The sequence below is a fragment of the Cotesia typhae genome, unplaced genomic scaffold, assembly GCF_013202065.1.
Source record: "Cotesia typhae breed Kobodo isofemale line unplaced genomic scaffold, CoteBio_Ctyphae contig_22, whole genome shotgun sequence".
NCBI classification, from domain to species: domain Eukaryota; kingdom Metazoa; phylum Arthropoda; class Insecta; order Hymenoptera; family Braconidae; genus Cotesia; species Cotesia typhae.
In genome coordinates, this window is record NW_027423728.1 from 2,071,605 (window position 1) to 2,091,457 (window position 19,853).

The following is a 19,853-nucleotide window of genomic DNA, read 5'->3' on the forward strand; positions in this document are numbered from 1 at the left end:
TTATAATTTTTGATATCTGTACAAATTTGAACAATATTTACTCTATATTTTTTTTATTTTTTAATAAATAAGCAATCTATAACCCTTTCAAACTATTTGTCATAATTGTACCTCCGTAGTTTACAATAAGTTATTGAAAGCAACAACTGAACAGTTGAATAACTCTTAAAATAAGTATAATGCGACAATTATTTCAATTGTATGTATTTTCACGGTTCTATGTAAATTGATTCCATAAAATTATTTTTATAAGAGATTCAAACAACTTAACTATATGTATAAGTATATTGTTCATAGTTAATTAGGAATCGATAGTACGCTTACGCTACAATTGACATTATCTTTATATCATTTACGTTTCTCGATTAAATTTTACCATCTGCTTTGTTTTGCCTTACTTTTTTTGGTAACTTTAAACTCGAGCAACAGTCATTCTGGCTGTCAATAAGACAAGTTGAGTATCCCGGTGGATCCGCAGTTTTATGACTACGCGGGTGAAAGGTGAAGTGAAACAGAAGATTTGCGGCACTGAATTTTCATAACTAAACCCAACATCGACCATAGCGACGCCACGTTGAACGAGATTCAAATAGCACAGCTCCACTTTATTTTCAGTAATAAAAAATTATTAATAATATAAAATTAATATTTATTACTTATTAATTTTTCTTTACAGTTATCAGAGATTTAAAAAAATGCACTATACTGCGGATACTAAATTACAGAGAACAAGATAAGGTCGAATACATAGTAAAGTTCAAGGTTCAACCATCAAATTTAAATACTTTGTATTCAAATTTAAATCGTATTTAAAAGGTTTCTATTTTATTTGGAATATTATGTTTACATACACTAGGGCATGATGGTAATTTATTTATTTTTTTTTTTTTTGCATTTCTAATGTTATTGAATGAAATCAAGGATTCCACTGACTAAAAAAAGTATTGAGACAAAGGGAAAAGTATTGAAAAGAATTAGTTTTCTAGTCAGTCTAATTCTTTTCAATGTTTTTTTCTTTGTCTCAATACTTTTTTTTATTCAGGGTCGTAGTTTTGGCAATTATATATCAAAAACAAACATTTTATAATTTTTTCTTTTATATATAGTTCTATTTTATGAAGCATTTGTGATATCAATCGTTAAAATAATAATTAAAAATCTTTTTTAAGTTGGTTTTAATACTTTTAAGGGGGATAGCCACAGTGAAATTTAAAAAAAATTTTTTTTTTATCAAATCAAAGTTTGTATATTAAAAAATATGTATCTAGAGTTTTGTATGAAAATTCCGAATATTTTTCGAGTTATAGTCATTTTTGTGACAGCACTTCAAATGACTTTTACACGCACGGCACTCCGGCGAAAACGCGTTTTTTTCGAAATTACTTTTTTTGAATTGGTAAGAACTGTAATTTGCATAAATATCAATCGATTTGCAATTTTTTTTCCATATTCGTCTATTTAGTAGCTAACGTTGCACGTGGTGGATTTCGAAAATTTGGATTTTTAAGATTTTTTAGAACTGTTTGAATCCAAAAAAAATGAGAAAAAAAAACGAAAAAATTTTTAATATATCGCCATTTTTTTTTAAATCCAAATTTTCAAAATCTCCTACGTGCAACGATAACCATATGCATGCAGATTACAACGCTATTTCGTTTTTTTGTTTTAGATAATCCGTTTTTGAGTTAGAAATCGCACCGTGGTGGGGGAAATTTTTTTGGTGCTCCACAAAAATGCTAATAACTTTGTAAAAACATGATATTTTTTGACAAAAATTTAGGAAAATAATCTTTAATGTATGACTTTATAAAACAAAAAAAACCGATCCCCAAATTCCTTTATTATCCCAGTCAAAAAAATTCCCGAAAATCACCTATTTTTTCGATCCTCACAGTGGCTATCCCCCTTTATGTTAACGAAAATTTCATATCGACAAAACGTCATGAATAAAATATTTCCACATAAGCCCAGCGATTTTTAGCAGATCTTTTAGTTTAAAAATAAAAAATTTAAAACAAAATTGTCGAAAATGTCAATTTTTGGTTTCATTTTTTAATTTGTAAAAAATGTTTTTAATCGAAAAATTGCTATTTTTGATTTTCTTTCTTAATTATTGTATTTTTGATGTATCTCAAGAAAAAAAAATGTTTTTCTTCAAAAAAATTTTAAATCCCATTCTATTAGTTGAACTATTGTGGACCTTACTTTCAAATAATTACCACATTTTTTCGCTATGACTGTTGTTGAAGAACAGATTAGTCATTCACTTAGATAAAATTTATCCTAAAAGAATAATTTTGAAATTGTGTTTTATTTATTTATTTTAAAAATTTTTGAGTTTAATATTAATATAGGTGTATATGAAAGATTTCAATTTATCAATACTGAATGAAATTGAGAGTATTGAACAAAAATGGTCAAAGCTAAGCAAGATTATAGTTAGGATAGTACTGCATAAAATTTACAAAATTTATAAATACTTATATTTAAATTTCTGAGTTGAAACGTTAGTTAAAACAAACGACATATTCTTCAATTTCAAAAAGACGAAATTAAATGGTCGATCATCATATTTAGATAAAAACCATATGTAAGGGGTGCAGAAAAACGTAATGAGTGAAAAGAAAAATCAATATAATTTTAATGACACAAAATCAATTACAATGAGATTAATCATATCGATACTAAATCTTACATGAGACGTGCTAATGAATTTTTTCAACTCTTAGTTAATTAAGTTCTCAATTATTTCTATTATGCATTCCTAAGAAAAGAGTATAAACGTATAAACTTCTTCAGTTGTAGAGAAGTTTTTTAAAAAATTGTAGTCGGGGATCACAATTTTCAAGTTTGGAAAGTTTTTAGGTGGATATTTAATAAATTTAAATTATTGCTTGAGTAATTAAAATTTTTCACTATATTAATTATTTGTTTTTACCCAGTTATTTATGTATGTTTGTTAATTATAAATACTCCATTATTTTGCTTAAGCAAATAAGTTATTGTGGCATTAAGATAAAATTATATGGCTTACACAAACTTTTTATCGGGTGCATGGAGTGTGTAGTCATCATATAATCAAATCTAAAAAAAAAAATGATTGATTCTCTTTTGGTATGAATTTTGATTAACAGTTCAAGTTGTATTTGATATTATTTGAGAAGAAATATAGAAACTAAATTTACAATAAAAATAAAGTAAAATTTTAAAAATATGGGGCATTCCTTGCCAAATGGAACACTTTTGACTCCGACCCTTTTCGATGTTTCTGAAATTTTGGTATCTTTCTCTACCATATTGAAAACAATTTTCAGAATTTTTTAAAATTTTTTTACCCAACCAAAAAAAAGTTATGAGTTATGTAAAAAAGACAGCTTTTTTCTTTGTTAAATAACCATAACTTTTTTGAAGATTAACTTATTGGGATGTTTTTTTTTTTGAAAATTTTTTTTAAATGTACTTTTCAAAAAAAAAAAAATTAAAATAATAATTCGGATTCATATTGGTTTTTTTTTTTTGAAAATTTTGGAAAAAAACGAAAATTTCGGGATGATTGACATTTTTGATTGACTCCTTTCATTAATTATAATTTATAAGTTCAATGATCACTTATGGGTGAAGAAATAATCAATACAAATAAAACTGCATTAGATAGTTTTATGATTTTATTTTATAATCATTTTATTTATCGTTCTAGTATTCTAAAAATTGTATCTAAATATCTCTTAAATATATACTTATAGTAATAAAGATATAAAAAATTTCACAATCCTCCTCATCGATAATTTAAAAAAAGAAAAAAAAACTTTCTATTAAATCTAAGTAATGATCTTTTTTAATACTCTTTGATATGTGCATTAAAACCTACTGAATAAATTAATTTGATAAAATTACAGTTACTTATAGTTAAATAAGTGTTCGTTTATTTTTATTTATTTATTTATTTTTTTTTTTCATAATTAACATATATGTATTAGGACAGTAAGTTAATAAAATGTTATGATACTGAAATTGAGAGACATCTGATAATTTTAAGAATTTTTTTTAACAAATAAATTATAGCAAGAAAATTTTTATTAAAAATTTCATCTTTAGAAGCTCTGAAAAATTATTAATGAGATTTTTATAAATAATTTTCTATACCTAGTTTATTTTTCAAGGAAAATAAAAAAATTGTCAAGTGTCTGCTAACTTCAACCTCATAAAATTTTAAGAATTCACAAATTTTAATATTTCATTCAATTTCTCGTGTTATGTCGGACTCAGCGTCCGACATTTTTATTTTATAACAAATGGAATTTAATTATTCATAAATAGTTTTATGTTCTTACAACTAATTACACACATTTATTTTATTTTAAAATTTTTGTTATCTTCAAATTTATCAATAGTATTTTCAAAAGAAACTTATTTGAAAAATTTAGTTTTAGTTGGGCCTGACCATACTAAGGGATTTGAGCCTGAACAAATACCCTAATGGAATTTTTAACTTTGTCGAGATCCGAAATAGAAGTTCTCGATAACAAAATAAATGTATATATAAACAATAGTTTAAATAAAATAAAAGTAAATAATGATAAAAGAAAAAATAAAAAGGAATGTTATGATAATTCTAGTATCAACAGAAAAAAAAATATATGTTGATAATTTAAGGAACAAAATTTAATAACTATAATTTAAGTTTAAACAAAAAAAAAAATAAATAAATGTTTTCTTTTATTTTCGAATAAAACAACGACTTAAATAAAAAGAAAAATTTAGATCTAAGAAACTAATGATAATTTGTAATCTATGCACAAATTAATTTTTATCTAACTAATTTAATATAAAAATTTGGTCACAGTAAATAATTTAATGTAAAATAGTACACATGTATGTTTTTGTCTATGCATAAATGCGCTTACGTATACACAAACACATAGATGTATAATAGAGCATAAGAGTAAAGGAGAAGCGATATTGTACTCTGACCCAAGTAGAGGGGACTCATGCAACATTATAGAAAAATCTAAGAGAGAGGGCAAGGGCTCAAGGAAATAGAAAAATAATTGGACATTATTTCTCCCATCTAGTAAAAATAAGTAACCCCTTGTGGAAATAATTCTCTGAAAAACCTCTTGAAAAGTCTTTATAACTCTGAATAAGACTTTTCGAAAGTCTTCACATCCCTAACTAAGTAAAGGAAAGACTTAATAAGTCTTCAAAACTCTGCGATACTCTTCAAAAATCAAATTTTCCCTGCAATTTCGAAATTTCTCAAAGAGTTATTAAGACTTGATAAGACTTGTTCAGTTTTACAGGAAAAGAAGAAAATATTTCTTTTCAAAAAAATTACTTATCAGAATTAAATAAAACTATAAAAAAGAATTAATGCATGTTTTAAAAAAATTTTTTTTAAATAATATTTTCATCACGAAAATACTTTGATGGGCATCGAATCACTCATAGTTGAGCAAGTCAAAACATCAACAGCAAATGAAGTGCACTTGCTGTTGGAAACAGATATATTACTCAAAGAGTAAATCCAATCGGTATTTAATTTGGACTATCAAATATTAAAGTCAACTTTCTAGATAGGAGAGAATTTTCTATCCACATGCCACCTATTAGAAACTAAGAACACTTAAAGATTCTAACTGTAAATTCGTAAACTAAAATATGTTAGGTATCAATTAATTCCAGCAGATGGCGTGTGGATAGAAAATTCTCTCCTATCTAGAAAGTTGACTTTAATATTTGATAGTCCAAATTAAATACCGATTGGATTTACTCTTTGAGTAATATATCTGTTTCCAACAGCAAGTGCACTTCATTTGCTGTTGATGTTTTGACTTGCTCAACTATGAGTGATTCGATGCCCATCAAAGTATTTTCGTGATGAAAATATTATTTAAAAAAATTTTTTAAAACATGCATTAATTCTTTTTATAGTTTTATTTAATTCTGATAAGTAATTTTTTTGAAAAGAAATATTTTCTTCTTTTCCTGTAAAACTGAACAAGTCTTATCAAGTCTTAATAACTCTTTGAGAAATTTCGAAATTGCAGGGAAAATTTGATTTTTGAAGAGTATCGCAGAGTTTTGAAGACTTATTAAGTCTTTCCTTTACTTAGTTAGGGATGTGAAGACTTTCGAAAAGTCTTATTCAGAGTTATAAAGACTTTTCAAGAGTTTTTTCAGAGAATTATTTCTACAAGGGACGCCCTAAAATTCGACACCTTTACGATTTTTCAACAAAAATATCTCTCGTTGTCCTGACGTCCTAGTGTTAACATCGAAAAAGTTTTTATAAGTTTCAATGAAACCACGCGTCAGATTAAAAAAAAAAACAATTGTTAGTAAAGTAAATTTCAATTATGTAAAGAAACGGTAAGTTTCTTTACATAAGTGTTCATTTAAATAGGTTCTTAATTGAGATTTTTATGTTTGTTTTAATAATTCAAATCTTTGTATGATAATTTTATAATATATTTATTAAATTGAATTCATTTTCTTATATTATAACTTCAACCCCTTCCCATAAAGCTTCAGATCCTTATCTATTAGCCTAACGGCTAGGATAAAAATAATTAAATTTTAGTTGCGTTTTCGACGTAACACTCGTCTTTATTATTAATCCAAAAAGCAGGATATCATAGAATAGCTATTCTCTATCCAAGATTCGTTTCATAAAATAATATTTATTTTATATTAAAAAATAAATAGAATTTTCTAACAAACGCTCTGCATGAAGATTCTATGGTTCTAGCGGCGCTCTGATTTGAAGACGGATTTGTGTAGTTTTCGAATAAAAATACAGTGAAAGCTGTTAAAAACGATCCAGGTTATCTTCCTTGCTCTTGTTAACGTTTTATGAGAAATTGAAACAGAACTACGGTAAGTTTTAATAGCTCTCACTGTACAATTTTTCGATATTTTGCTTAGTTTTCGAGTTATTGACACTCAAATATTGAGAGAATAATTTAAAAAATTAAAATTTTATTTTTAAGTATTTTTAACTGAATATATTTTCAAAATATTAAAAAAAAAAAAAAAATAGCCGTGAAACTCTTGCTATGAAAAATCTGGAAGTGATGATTTTTTTTTCATGAAAATTAGTTAAAATTAATGAAAATTAACTTAGCAGATAGTTGATAATTTTAAGAATTTTTGTAATAAATAAATTATGGCAAAGAAAAATTTATAAAAAAAATTGACATTTAGAAAGTTTTTAAAATCTACAAATGCAATTTTTTAAAAATAATAATTTTTTGGAGCAAATTTGTTTGTTAAAAAAAATTTTTAAATTGTCAAGTGACAGCTAACTTTAATGTCATTTAAAATTCTTTTTGTGAAAAACTAATCAAAATATTACCGGCCACGACTTCTAATTTTCCATCTAAAATCACGTCATCTATATGTTGATACACGTATTCAATTTTACACCGAGATTGGTACGGAAAAATAAATTAAAAAAAAAATTATAATTAATTGAATATGTAAAATTGATCTAACGACGAAATAACTAAATAATTGAAACTATTTAATCAAAATAAATAAGAAAATATTGCTATTTCGCTATTGGGACATACAAATCCGTGTACGTAGACATTTAACAGTAAGCCCGTCATAGGTTTTTAATTCATGAGATTGGAGGGGCTTTGGACTTCTTTCGTGGCCACACGCTCTTCACAACTTCACATTGAATCCGTTACTGGTAAGAAAACTAGTGTAGTCTGAGTTTTACTACATAAAACTGATAAAAATAATATAATTGATTGAGTAATTAAATTAAAAATAATAATTTACGTTATTGCTGAAATGTTTTAGGTACATTACTAGTAAACTGGCGTCGTGAAATACATTTATTATTTCACCGGACTCTTTAAATACGGTAGAGTAAGTACCTTCATTCATTTTTTTTACTCGTCATCTCTGACCCGTCAGACACATGATGTTTCCGTGACTTAACTTATGTTACACTTTTATAGTTATTATTTTTTGAAATAATTTTTGAAATGATTCATATAATATTAACATTAATTGTTAGTTTTATATTTAAAAAGTTTTACTATTGATTTTAAATTTATTTATTTATTTGATGTGTCGGGAAGGTCATGCTGGTGATGAGGTTACCGTTCTTGTGACGTGTCAAGTGCGAAAGCTAAAAAAACATGATTATACTCCATTCCATATGGTGGTCGGCTTCCGCTGGTCATTGACATACTGGCATTTTATCATATTAAATAATTACTTATTTTTTTTCAATTTTTTAACTTTTATTAATTCTTTAATTTACGAATTATAATTTTTTAATATTTGTTAAAAAAAAATTTTTTTTTATTAAGCTATTAGTGGTTATCAATATCAATTATTTGCTAATTTAGAGAGCTTAAAATTAATTTTTGTCTAATATTAATTATAAAAATCATCTGATTAGCTTTGATCATATTCCGGGTGTGTCAAATATTTTTTTTTTTCAACAATAAAATTTGCTTTTAAATTTATATCGGTATTACTTGTAAAAAAGAACGAAGAAAAAAAAACAAATAGACAACCATTATCGTTATTTATATAATAATTTTATTTGGCGATTGATGGTTCGGGTTAAATTGATAAAATAAATTTTATCATCTGTTAAAATGTTTACGTTGCTTGTATAAGCAGATTGATAAGTTTATAATTTAAAAATTATGAAACTTGTTGAGTACAATTGAGTTATTCAAATATTGTTTTTTTTTTTTTTTTTTTTTTATTTTATTTTATTTGAGTATTATAAATAAGTAACTGAGATAAAAATTATTTTCAGTGCTACTGTAAGGACTCGGCACAATCCAGGACAATCTAAAGATGCAGCAGCAGTTAGTAATGGAAGAGGGAACGGCCTACGAGCCACCAACTTACGATGAAACATTCCCAGAGCTTCCGGGCTCATGTAACCATACAACTATTTCGAATCAACTACCAGTTAACAATAGCATGAGAGTTGGTTCGAAAACAGTAACAACTGTTTTCCATGTACCATTGGAGGAACGTAAGTTAGATCATAGTGATAAATTTGGTGAAGGTGAATCAATGCGTACATGTCAAGCAATAATGAAAGAGACAAATGCACGCATTGAGATATCGTCATCGAAAAGTCAAACTCTTTCGTTTGTATTGAGTGGTGTACAAAGTCAAGTATTAGAAGCACGTCGTAGAATACTTGCGACTTTTCAAACTCAAGCAAGCAAGCAGATAAGTATCCCAAAAGAACATCATCGTTGGATTTTGGGTAAACAACGTCAGCGTTTAAATGAATTGGAAAAAAATACAGCCACTAAAATAAACGTACCATCTGTTGACGTTCAATCAGATATAATAGTAATTACAGGTACTAAAGAAGGAATTGAAAAAGCAGAACATGAAATAAAAGTCATTTCTGATGAACAATCAAGGAAGGCATTTGAGCGTATTGTCGTTCCTAAAATTTATCATCCATTTATTCGTGCTTTTAAAGACAATACTATTGGTATGAATGCTAATACCAGTTTGAGAATAAATATACCACCGGCATCAGTTCAAAATGATGAGATAACAATTGCAGGTGAGAAAGAAAGTGTTGTTGCAGCCAAGAAAAAAATAGAAAGCATCTATAGAGACGTGGAGCAACGTTACAGCTCTGTGTCCGTTGAAGTGCCAAAATCTCAGCATAAATATGTTATGGGACCCCGTAACACAACTATTACTGAGATATTACAATTAACTGGAGTTAGTGTTGAGATGCCAAGTCCTGATTCATCAACAGGAACAATAACATTACGTGGTCCTCAAAAAAAATTAGGACAAGCTCTGGATAAAGTTTATGAAAAAGCTAATAGTGTACGTACAGCAACTGTTGAAGCTCCGTCCTGGATTCATAAATATATTATCGGTCGTAAGGGTAGTAATATTAAAAAAATAACTGAAGATTTGCCAAAAGTGTATGTTGATTTTGCAGAAAATGATAATAAAATAAAAATTGAAGGCCCTCCTGAAGAAGTTGAAAAAGTAAGAGAGCAAGTTGAGGCTCATGCTCAAGATCTTATCAATAAATTGACATTTGTTGAACTTAAAGTTGATCCTAGATATTTTAAACATATTATTGGTAAAAATGGCAGTAAAGTTAATCGTTTGAAAGAAGAAACGAACGTATTTATCAATATATTTGAAAAAGATGGTCAAAATATTATTCGCATAGAAGGTAATCAAGCTGGTGTCGCTGAGGCTGAAGCTAAATTAATGAAGACTATTAATAAATTAGAAAATGAAAAGGAAAAGGATGTTATTATTGATCATCGTCATTATGCTAGTGTTATTGGTAAAAAGGGTTTTAATATTAAAGAAATAAGAGAAAAATTTAATAATGTACAAATAACAATACCCGGGCCAAATGAAAAAGATGATGTTGTTAAAATCCGTGGTCCTAAATTAGATGTTGATAGGTGCCATAAATATTTGATGAAATTAGCTAAAGAACTTGATGAAAATAGTTATTCAATAGAAGTACCAATTTACAAGCAATTTCATAAATTTATCATTGGTCGTGGTGGGATGAATATACGTAAAATCCGTGAAGAAACTCAAACTAAAATAGAATTACCATCTGAGGGCTCTGCTGATGAAGTTATTGTAATCACAGGTAAAAAGGAAAATGTTGAAATGGCACGTGATATGATTAAAAAAATCCAAAATGAAATGAGTAACGTTGTAGAAGAAGAAGTTATTATACCACCAAAATATTATAATTTTCTTATTGGGACTGGCGGTAAAATAATTCATTCAATAATGGAGGATTGCGGTGGGGTAACTATTAAATTTCCAACTGCAGAAAGTAAAAGTGATAAGGTTATAATACGTGGTGTTAAAGAAGATGTTGAAAAGGCAAAACAACAATTACTTGAACAAACAAATGAAAAACAATTGATGAGTTTTTCGGACACTGTTCGGGCTAAGACAATATATCACAGATTTATAATTGGTCGTCAAGGAGCAAATATTAAAAAAATAAGAGAATCAACGGGTGCTCGTGTAGTGCTCCCGACTGAGAAAGACGAGGATCCTGAAATTATAACGATTATTGGTAAGAAAGAAGCCGTTGAAAAAGCTAAAGCTGAACTGGAGTCGACAATTAGAGAAATTGGAAATATTGTTGAAGATGAAATAACTATCGATCCTAAACATCACAAATACTTTGTTGCTCGTCGTGGTGGTGTATTAGCTCGTATTGCTGATGAATGTGGTGGTCTGCAGATTTCATTCCCACGTGCTGGCGTTGACAGCGATCGAGTTGTTTTAAAAGGTTCTAAAGAGTGCATAGAAGCAGCTAAACAACGTATGCGAGAAATTGTTCATGAATTGGAATCAAAAATTACTATTGAATGTATTATCCCGCAAGTACATCACCGAACAGTTATGGGTTCTAAAGGAAGTAAGGTACAGATGGTCACATCTGAATATGATGTACAGATTAAATTCCCAGAACGTGAACAAATATATCATGATGAACAACCTCTGCAAGAGCCACAACAGGAGCAACAGATCAATGGTGATAAAAATGGAGAGACTGAAGTGAATCACAATCCACCTCCTTGTGATATTATTCGTATTACTGGACAGCCAGAAAATGTTGAAAAAGCTAAGAAGGCGTTGTTAGATCTAGTACCAATAACTGTCCAAGTTGATGTACCATTTGATCTTCATCGTCTTATTATCGGTAAATCTGGTCGTGATGTACGTGTACTCATGTCTAAGTATGACGTTCATATTAACATGTCACCTGCTGATCAAAAGAGAGATTATATTGAAATTTGCGGTGCTCCTGCAAATATTGAAGAGGCTAAACAAGCTATTTTAGAACGTGTTGAAGACTTAGAAGCTAAACGACAAGAGCGAGCACTTAAATCATACGAATTAAAGTTTGAAGTTAGTCCAGAATTTCATCCGAAACTAATTGGCCGTGGTGGTGTAGTTATTAAAAAAATTCGTACTGATTTTGATGTACAAGTCGATTTTCCTAAAAAAGGAGATCCTGAAGAAAATATCATAACTATCATTGGATTTGAAAAAAATACTCACGAAGCTAAAGAAGAAATTCTAAAGATTGTTAATGGTTTAACTAAAGAAGAAATCAAAATCGATTCTGCTGTCCATTCGCGATTCATTGGTGCGCGTGGTAAAAATATACGCAGGATAATGGAAGATTATAAGGTCGAAATTAAATTTCCACGAAAAATTGACTCAGATCCTGATCTAGTCGTTATTATTGGCAGTGAAGAAAATGTCACTGATGCACGCGAACATCTTTTGAATTTAGAGTATGAATATGTAAGTTGATTTTTTTTCTTCTTCTTCTTTTTAAATTAGAAACTAATATAAATATTTTTAATTCCAGTTGCAAGATCTTGAGGATCGTGAACGTACTAAGTCAATCCGTGGGGGTAAACATGAATCAGACCGACCTCTTGGCAGCAACGAAAGTGATTCAGGTTTTGTAGTAAAAGGAGGCCCATGGGAGCAGCAACAGCAATCACAGCAGCCAAGAAATGCTCCAGACACTGCTAGTGTAGCAGACTTTCCGACATTTGTAGGCCATGATTCGAATCAAGTATCTGTTGCTACGCCAGAAGGACCTTGGGGTAAACGTCGGGATGTTCTCGCTAATTCACTTAAGTAAATATCCGTTAAACGACAGTTTAATTGAGTATATTAAATTTCTTTCACATAAATTAATATCAAAAGTATAAAATAAAAAAAAAAAAAAAAGAAAGAAAGAAAGAAAAAAAAAAAAGATCAACTTTAATATCAAAAAAATTAAAGTTGGTCGTTGCTTCCCTAATCCATTGTTGACGCTGCTGCATTATAACGACTTAGGCCACTCTCTTGGACTTTGAAACTGGTTTCACTGATACCGCTAAATACTAGAATGTTTTCTCTTAATTAAATCAACTTTAATAACAATTTTTTACGTCATATATCTGTAACTGTAATGCATTGAATACTCGTAGGTTTTTTAAAAATTTAATTCGTTGCTTTTAAAAATTCTTGTTACAAAGTAACAAAAATGAATTATCATACAAATTAATTTATTAGATAAATGACTAATGCCTTATAGATACAGATATATTGTACTTAAGACTGTGGCTTCATAGAAATTCCTATGTCCTTCGGAACGATTTCTTTTCTTTTTATTAAAATTGTTATTATATTTTTTTTTAACAACAATTTCTCGAAACAAGTTTTAAATTTTTACTAAATGAATTTTAATACTCGATGGTTATTGTCTATTTATTTATAATTGTATATAAATTTCAGTTTGTTGTTGTTTTTTTTTTTTTTTTTTTTTTTGTTTTGTATTTGTTGTCTTTTACTGGAGCAAGTGATAAATTGTAAATTATTTTTGAATGCAACGTCATAGATGGAATACACTATATAATTTATAAATTAAAAAAAAAAAAAATAATTGAATAAAGAAAAAAAATTGTAACAAAAATGTACTAATTTAAAATATAATAACAAGATCAGCCTTGTTAGTATATTTTAAGAAGTCTTTCCAATTAAGATGACAGATTTCTATAAATATTTACAAGATGGAAAATAAAATATTAATAAATAATAAAAAACAAAAAAAAAAGATTAGTATATTAATGATGTGTAGATCTAGTGCGGAAATCGTGTATCATTTAATGAAACATAAATTAAGGCAAGGGTGCAAAAAAAATATACAGCAAAATTAAGATAGAAATTAATCAATTCCCGAATTGTTTCGCCGTAATTTATTAAATTGATTATAAAATCATGATTTTGCGTAATAAATTTTTTATCAATTGTTTTTTCTATGAATAAAATTCGTGCATATATAATACCCGTATGAGGCCAATTAAGTGATAAGATATAAATGAAGAAAATAAAACAATGAAAAAAAAATAAATATAATGAACCACGAAAAATAAAAAAAAAAATTGAAATAAATAATTTAAGATAAAAACATGAATAATAAATAAAAACACTTATTCTGTTAAAAGTGCCTTGTCTATTTTCTTCAAGACAGCTCATTTTCAATTAGTAGATTGTGAATATAATATTATAATAATAAATATTAACTAGTAAATTATTAATTGATAATTAATTATTCTATTAAAATAACTGTATATGAATGAAAAAAATATATGGGGTTTTCATGAGAGTAAGTGATGTCATACGCTAAGTAAAATTAAAATTAATCTAAAAAAACGCAAAAAAATAGATTAATGATAAAAATAATAAAATAAGACTACAAAAATAAATTCATAAAAAAAAATTTTAAGTAAACTAATATTTACTTTACTAATTATAGTGTAGAAAATAATAATTCATATACGCTTGTAAGTTATATGTATGGAAAAAAAAAATATGAATGAATGTACGAAAAAAAAAAAAAAAAAAAAAAAAAAAAAAAAAAAAAAAATCGAATAATCAAGATACATTTCGGGAATATAGAAAAATTCATTTATATTTTTAGGTCTACAATTAATTCATAAGCCTATGATCGACCTATTACTATCTCTTTACATGAAGATTATTATCATTACATATGATATTATGAAATATAATTATTGCCAAACATACGGAATGAACAAGCGAAGAAAGAAATTTTTTAATTGCTTGAATTCAATTAACTATTAAAGTTGTAGTTGCATGAGAAGATGAATTAATTATGACATACTAGAAAAAAGATATGCATATAAAAAAGTAATATAAAAACTTTTTTATGCGTTTTAGGATGTAATAAACGATGTAATTGAAAAATATTAACTACATATTGAGTATACAATATGATTAAAACATAAATATCATAAGGTTATATCATATAAAATGAACTGTTGAAGAATAATTATTTCCAAATTTTCCTCTCTTTTATTTATTTCTTTCTTTTGTTATTTATAATAAGCGCACAATCATCTGATGAAAAAATCAAAATTTTTTCAAAGGGCTGTACTTCGAAGGACGATGATCATAGAGTTTCAGCGATTGGGAAAATTATAATTTTAATTAATTTTGTCAACCTGAAGTAGATCTTCATGTTTAAAATTCATTAATTTATTAACAAAACCATCATTTGGACGAATGTAACGTTTGTTTTTAACAATTTCATACGACTGACTGTAAGATATTTTTTTTAAGGCCATTAAATATCCAATTATGATTGTTGGTGATCTTGATACACCAGCATTACAGTGCACTAAAATATTTTCATTTATATTTTTATGAATTATTTCTATACAATTATTTAACACTCCAAGCAAATCAAATTCAGGTAAGTCAAGAATACTAACGTAATAATAGTTTATCCCGTGAAATTTAATGTCAGGATCAATTCCCAAGCTTAAAACATGTTTTATTTTATGAGAACTCAAGAGATCTAGGTCGATAACTGGATCTTGCGAGCTGAGAAATAAACCAGGAATTATCATATCAATATTGAGATTTGGTTTATCATCAATAACAAATGGCGAAACTTTGATTCCTAAATCACGAACAATACCACTTGAAATTTCAAATTTTTCACCTGATGTGCTTGTTACAATTGTTTTTGTCGGTTTTAATAGTTTCTTACGATTTTCAAGGAGACTCGAAAAATCCATCTTATAATTTAAAAAGTCATGTACAATATTTCATTTTTATTTTACAATATTAATAAAATTACTTAAATTACACCTTACTTAGATAACTTGAGTAACGTTATTATTAATTAATGATAGCTAATAATTGACTAGGTCGTGGAGCATCTTCGGTTTTTAAAATACAGTTGGCTAATTCTTCTTGATCATATTCAATATTTTTAAGAAACAATCCTTGAGGTGGTGCCATTTGAATTCTTTGATCCCAATTTAGATGTGATGGGACGTGTAACATCGTTAGAACATCTCGTTCACTAATTATACCGGAAGCAATACCGACCAGAGCTCCAACTATTTTTCTCACTTGGTTGTAGAGAAATGCACGTGCACTAATATTTATATGCCAGAAATTGAAACCATCTGATAAAGGATCAAATGGCATAAAAGGAACTGCTGGATCAATAGTTAAACTATTTAAACTTCTTACGTATTTTATTTCTCTATTTGTACGATTTTTACCAGCAAATGTTTCGAAATTTTTCGTTCCCATAAAAAGTCTTGTTGCATTTCTTAATGCGTCAATATCAATGTTTTCACCTCTATAAAAAATAACAATATTAATAAGTACATAATTGATTAAGATGACACAAATAGATACCTAATATGCCAAGCACGTTGTAATTCAGAAATTGGTACTTTATGCTCATGGAAATTTTTTGCAACCATTAAACGATAGAAATAACTTCGTGATTTAACATTTCTCCGAGGATCAAAATCGTCTGTAATAGGATAAATTGATGTTATCCTTATCTCATGACCACAGCGGGAAAGCCATGCGTTAAGTCTTCGGATGATCGTTTCTGTATCATAAACCGGATCTGTTGGATGCTGTAAATCCACTTGAGCAGTATTAAAAAGTGCATGAACACCAGCATCAGTTCTAAAATATTATTTGTCATTACAATAATTTAGTATGTATATAATTGAATAAGATGAATAATTATCACAATAAATTTTTTCAATGAGAATTAATTTAGCAGCTATTTATTAATTTTTAGAATTTTTTAACAAATAAATTATGGCAAAAATAAATGAGAAAAAAAATTTACATTTAGAAATTTTTAAAAATTATAAATGCAATTTTTTAGAAAAGATTTACTTGTTAAATCAATTTAAAAAATTATCAAGTGGCTGCTAACTTTAATGTCATATTTTTTTCCATTGATTACCTGCTTGAAATTTGTACCTTAGGATAACATGTACTTCTTGGTTTTAAGGTAGTGGATAATGCTGTTTCAATTGCACCTTGAACTGAATCTACATCGATTAATCTTTCACAACCTATTTGTTTTGCCGCTCCTCTAAAAAGAAAAATAATTAACTAAAATAAACTCCATTGATAATTTGTCGTTTAAGAATTTATTTACCTGTAACGTGTACCAATATAACCCATATAGAATAGATACCGGACCATTTTGATGTCTTTTACATTAATATTTGTTTAGAAATTATGAAAGTAATTGTATAATGAAAATTTCGATGAAATTTTGTAATTTTTAAACAATGTTTTTATAAGAGCAATAAGGATACAATATACATTAAAAAATAGCGATTTTACAGTAGTACTCTCTCGGTGTTAAAGATGTACGAGCATGGTATTAGAGTGGGGATAGCTACTAAACCACGTGGTAAAGAGATGTTACTCGATTTTTTATAATATTTGTGCAAATGTACATCCGGATTAATTAACGAACTAAGGATTGGATTAATTAAGAATTAATTAGAATGCAATTCCTCTTCTCGTGCTAATTTCGATATAATTTCTTTAAAAATTAAGCAATGAAACATAATACTAAATTTTTATTTAAAATTATCGCTCTTTCGATTGGTAGTGTCATCTGTATGTGAAAAGTTTCTATGTGTGGGTTAAATATTTTGCAGAATATCACAAATCACTATTTTTTAGTTTAATTTTTTTATTATTGTAACAACCACAGTTTTTGATTTGTCATAAGACATGATACTAAAATGAGTAAACAACTAATGAAGTTTTTTTTTAAGTTAAAAAATAAAAAAAAAAACATTCATAGTTATTTTGTAATATGACATGTGAATTATAAAAAACTATAAATTTAAATAGCGCACTACGCGCGCGCTTTAATTTTATCCAATAATGGATAAAATCAAGACTTTCATGTATTTTAATTTAAAGGATTTTTTAAAAAGTAATTAAGCCGTGTTAATTTCATTATCAATATAATTCTTACTTTCCTTTAGTATGATTAAAACTAGCTGTTACCCGCCCGCTACGCTGAGCGCTTTACAAAATTGGATTTTTAGATCTAGATTTGAAATTTAATTAGAGTATTGTTTCGACTTGCAATATCTCATTCATAAGATATTCAACTTTTGAAAATTCTAAAAAAGTGTTTTTTTAACATAACTTCAAAATTTTACGTTGAATCATTTGGTAAATAATAAATAATATTTTATGCTTAAAAAAACTGCCCCGACTACTGAGAGTTTCATAAAAAACGATTTATTTGATCGTAACATATCGCAATTCAAAATTTTTAAAAACTAATAGATTTCCGAGTTCGAAGAGCTCAAAACTTCAAAATAGATCATCACGGTCGACCGTTTTCCAGATTTTTTTTTCTTCATTTAACAGCTCTTATCTTCAACTTAATTTTGAAATTTCTAAATCGGTGGATTTCTGTTTATAATTTCATTTTTCTTAACAATCAAAAAATTAAGTGAAACTATTTTCTCGTTTTTTTATAACTTGATTTTACAAAAAAAATTTTTAAATGAGAATGAGCACGCAAATTTATTTTCAAAAAGTCTGCTATAATTATAATAGCTTCTTTTATATAGCTTACAGGCGGATAAATATCAATTCTTTTAGGCTTGAGGATCTTATTTTTATTTTACTAACTTTGTTCGATTTAAATAAAAAAAAAATTTTTAAAAGTCCACACGCTTTTAGTAGGATATTACTCACATAAAAATTTTAGAGAAGCTGAATAAAGACAGTTACAATAGTTCAAAAGTGGGTGATCTGACATGCAATAACCGATATATTGTGGTATTATAAATGATACTTGATAATTGATAAAAAAAAAAAAAAAAGATTGTTAAAAATATATTAATTTAAAAGGTTAAAGCAATATGTTAAAGAAGAGAAAATACGATCATCTCATATCGTTCATAATGAATATTTTATTTATAATTCGTGGATTATTAAATTGTATACTTGAAGATTACAAAACTATATTTATGCTATGCTATTTTTGAAAGTTCTTTAAAACTTTTTTTTTTTTTTATTTTAGAAATTAATAAAAAAAAAACTACTTGATGATTTCGAGATATTTTAAGATCAATTAAACATATTATACGAAAAAATTAAAACAAATTTTCGATTAATAAAATTTTCAAAATGAAACAATTGCGTCATTTCATCATTTTTACAAAATTCTTTATAATAAATAATTTTTTTTTATTCATTATTTTGAAAACAAACTTTGGCCTATCTGATAACGACGGTCATAATTCTCGGGGTAAAAACAAAAAAAAAGTATAAAAAATGCTACAATTTTTTGATTCATACGGCTTTGAAAAAAAAATTGTTTTTTTTTTCTCTGGCAAGATTTTGTTTAGTGGCAGAATAGAAGTTGATCTAAATGGAAAAGGGTAAATTCTAACTATAGGCCAAATTTCTGCAGAATATCCCTTATGCTACTTGTATTATTAATAAAAAAATGAAAAACTATTGGATATTTTTAGTTTTTTGTATTAAACAGATAAAAATTTATCTAGGATATTTTTATTTATTGCAGTAGATAATTCGCCATAAACTTGTCTCCCGAAAAGTCTCTTTTTCATCAGCATTTACTAAGAATTAAAAACGAGAATATAAGTAGCCAAGAACGAAACTAAAGGTAAAAAGAAAAGGTAAAAATGATATTTCTTACGACCCTCAAATCAAACTTATGACGGGCAGTCTTTGACTGTAATTATTAAAAATTATTAAAGAATAATTACAACTTTATTTAATACTAAATTTTATGTATAGTAGTAAATAAGCACTTAAAAGTCTTTAAATGAAAATAATTTTATTCAAAATATAAGTAGAATTAAAAATAAAGTGATAATAATCCTTATATAATTCTGAACTATTGGGTTTAAAATGATTTTCAATACTACAGTTTGTGATAATTGATTACTTTAATAAAATTGTTCTTATTCTCGAAAATT

General features: G+C 26.9%; 3 protein-coding genes across 4 annotated transcripts; 1 reads left to right on the forward strand and 2 right to left on the reverse strand.

The window, feature by feature from the left end:
• Positions 1-7,293: 7,293 nt before the first annotated feature.
• On the forward strand, positions 7,294-12,957 carry Dp1 (satellite-binding protein 1 Dp1). 2 transcript variants are annotated; one of them, XM_074238135.1, is made up of 4 exons: positions 7,294-7,696; positions 7,810-7,878; positions 8,789-12,324; positions 12,392-12,957. In XM_074238135.1, the coding sequence occupies exons 3-4, from the start codon at positions 8,830-8,832 to the stop codon at positions 12,671-12,673; spliced, it is 3,777 nt and encodes a 1,258-aa protein (XP_074094236.1). In that variant the 5' UTR covers positions 7,294-7,696; positions 7,810-7,878; positions 8,789-8,829; the 3' UTR covers positions 12,674-12,957. The 2 variants fall into 2 exon arrangements, with proteins under 2 accessions (XP_074094236.1, XP_074094237.1); XM_074238136.1 differs by having other exon boundaries at positions 7,294-7,878.
• A 2,131-nt stretch (positions 12,958-15,088) lies between these two features.
• LOC141524330 (uncharacterized) lies at positions 15,089-15,620 on the reverse strand. The gene is made up of 2 exons (XM_074238141.1): positions 15,312-15,620; positions 15,089-15,217 (listed from the first exon to the last, which is right to left on the reverse strand). The coding sequence occupies exons 1-2, from the start codon at positions 15,618-15,620 to the stop codon at positions 15,176-15,178; spliced, it is 351 nt and encodes a 116-aa protein (XP_074094242.1). The 3' UTR covers positions 15,089-15,175.
• A 103-nt stretch (positions 15,621-15,723) lies between these two features.
• LOC141524329 (tRNA pseudouridine synthase-like 1) lies at positions 15,724-18,797 on the reverse strand. The gene is made up of 4 exons (XM_074238140.1): positions 17,024-18,797; positions 16,826-16,957; positions 16,255-16,536; positions 15,724-16,195 (listed from the first exon to the last, which is right to left on the reverse strand). The coding sequence occupies exons 1-4, from the start codon at positions 17,068-17,070 to the stop codon at positions 15,724-15,726; spliced, it is 933 nt and encodes a 310-aa protein (XP_074094241.1). The 5' UTR covers positions 17,071-18,797.
• Between the last annotated feature and the right edge of the window lie 1,056 nt (positions 18,798-19,853).

What these genes read in the sequence shown, in the direction of transcription:
- Dp1 (XM_074238136.1), top strand. Translation starts at nt 8,830, where the DNA reads ATGCAGCAGCAGTTAGTAATGGAAGAGGGAACGGCCTACGAGCCACCA. An exon ending in TGAATTTAGAGTATGAATAT is followed by an intron (nt 12,325 to 12,391) that starts GTAAGTTGATTT and finishes TTTTAATTCCAG; the next exon opens with TTGCAAGATCTTGAGGATCG.
- LOC141524330 (XM_074238141.1), bottom strand. Translation starts at nt 15,620, where the DNA reads ATGGATTTTTCGAGTCTCCTTGAAAATCGTAAGAAACTATTAAAACCG. An exon ending in ACGGGATAAACTATTATTAC is followed by an intron (nt 15,218 to 15,311) that starts GTTAGTATTCTT and finishes AAAATATTTTAG; the next exon opens with TGCACTGTAATGCTGGTGTA.
- LOC141524329 (XM_074238140.1), bottom strand. Translation starts at nt 17,070, where the DNA reads ATGGTCCGGTATCTATTCTATATGGGTTATATTGGTACACGTTACAG. An exon ending in AAGGTACAAATTTCAAGCAG is followed by an intron (nt 16,537 to 16,825) that starts GTAATCAATGGA and finishes ATAATATTTTAG; the next exon opens with AACTGATGCTGGTGTTCATG. An exon ending in CAACGTGCTTGGCATATTAG is followed by an intron (nt 16,196 to 16,254) that starts GTATCTATTTGT and finishes TATTTTTTATAG; the next exon opens with AGGTGAAAACATTGATATTG.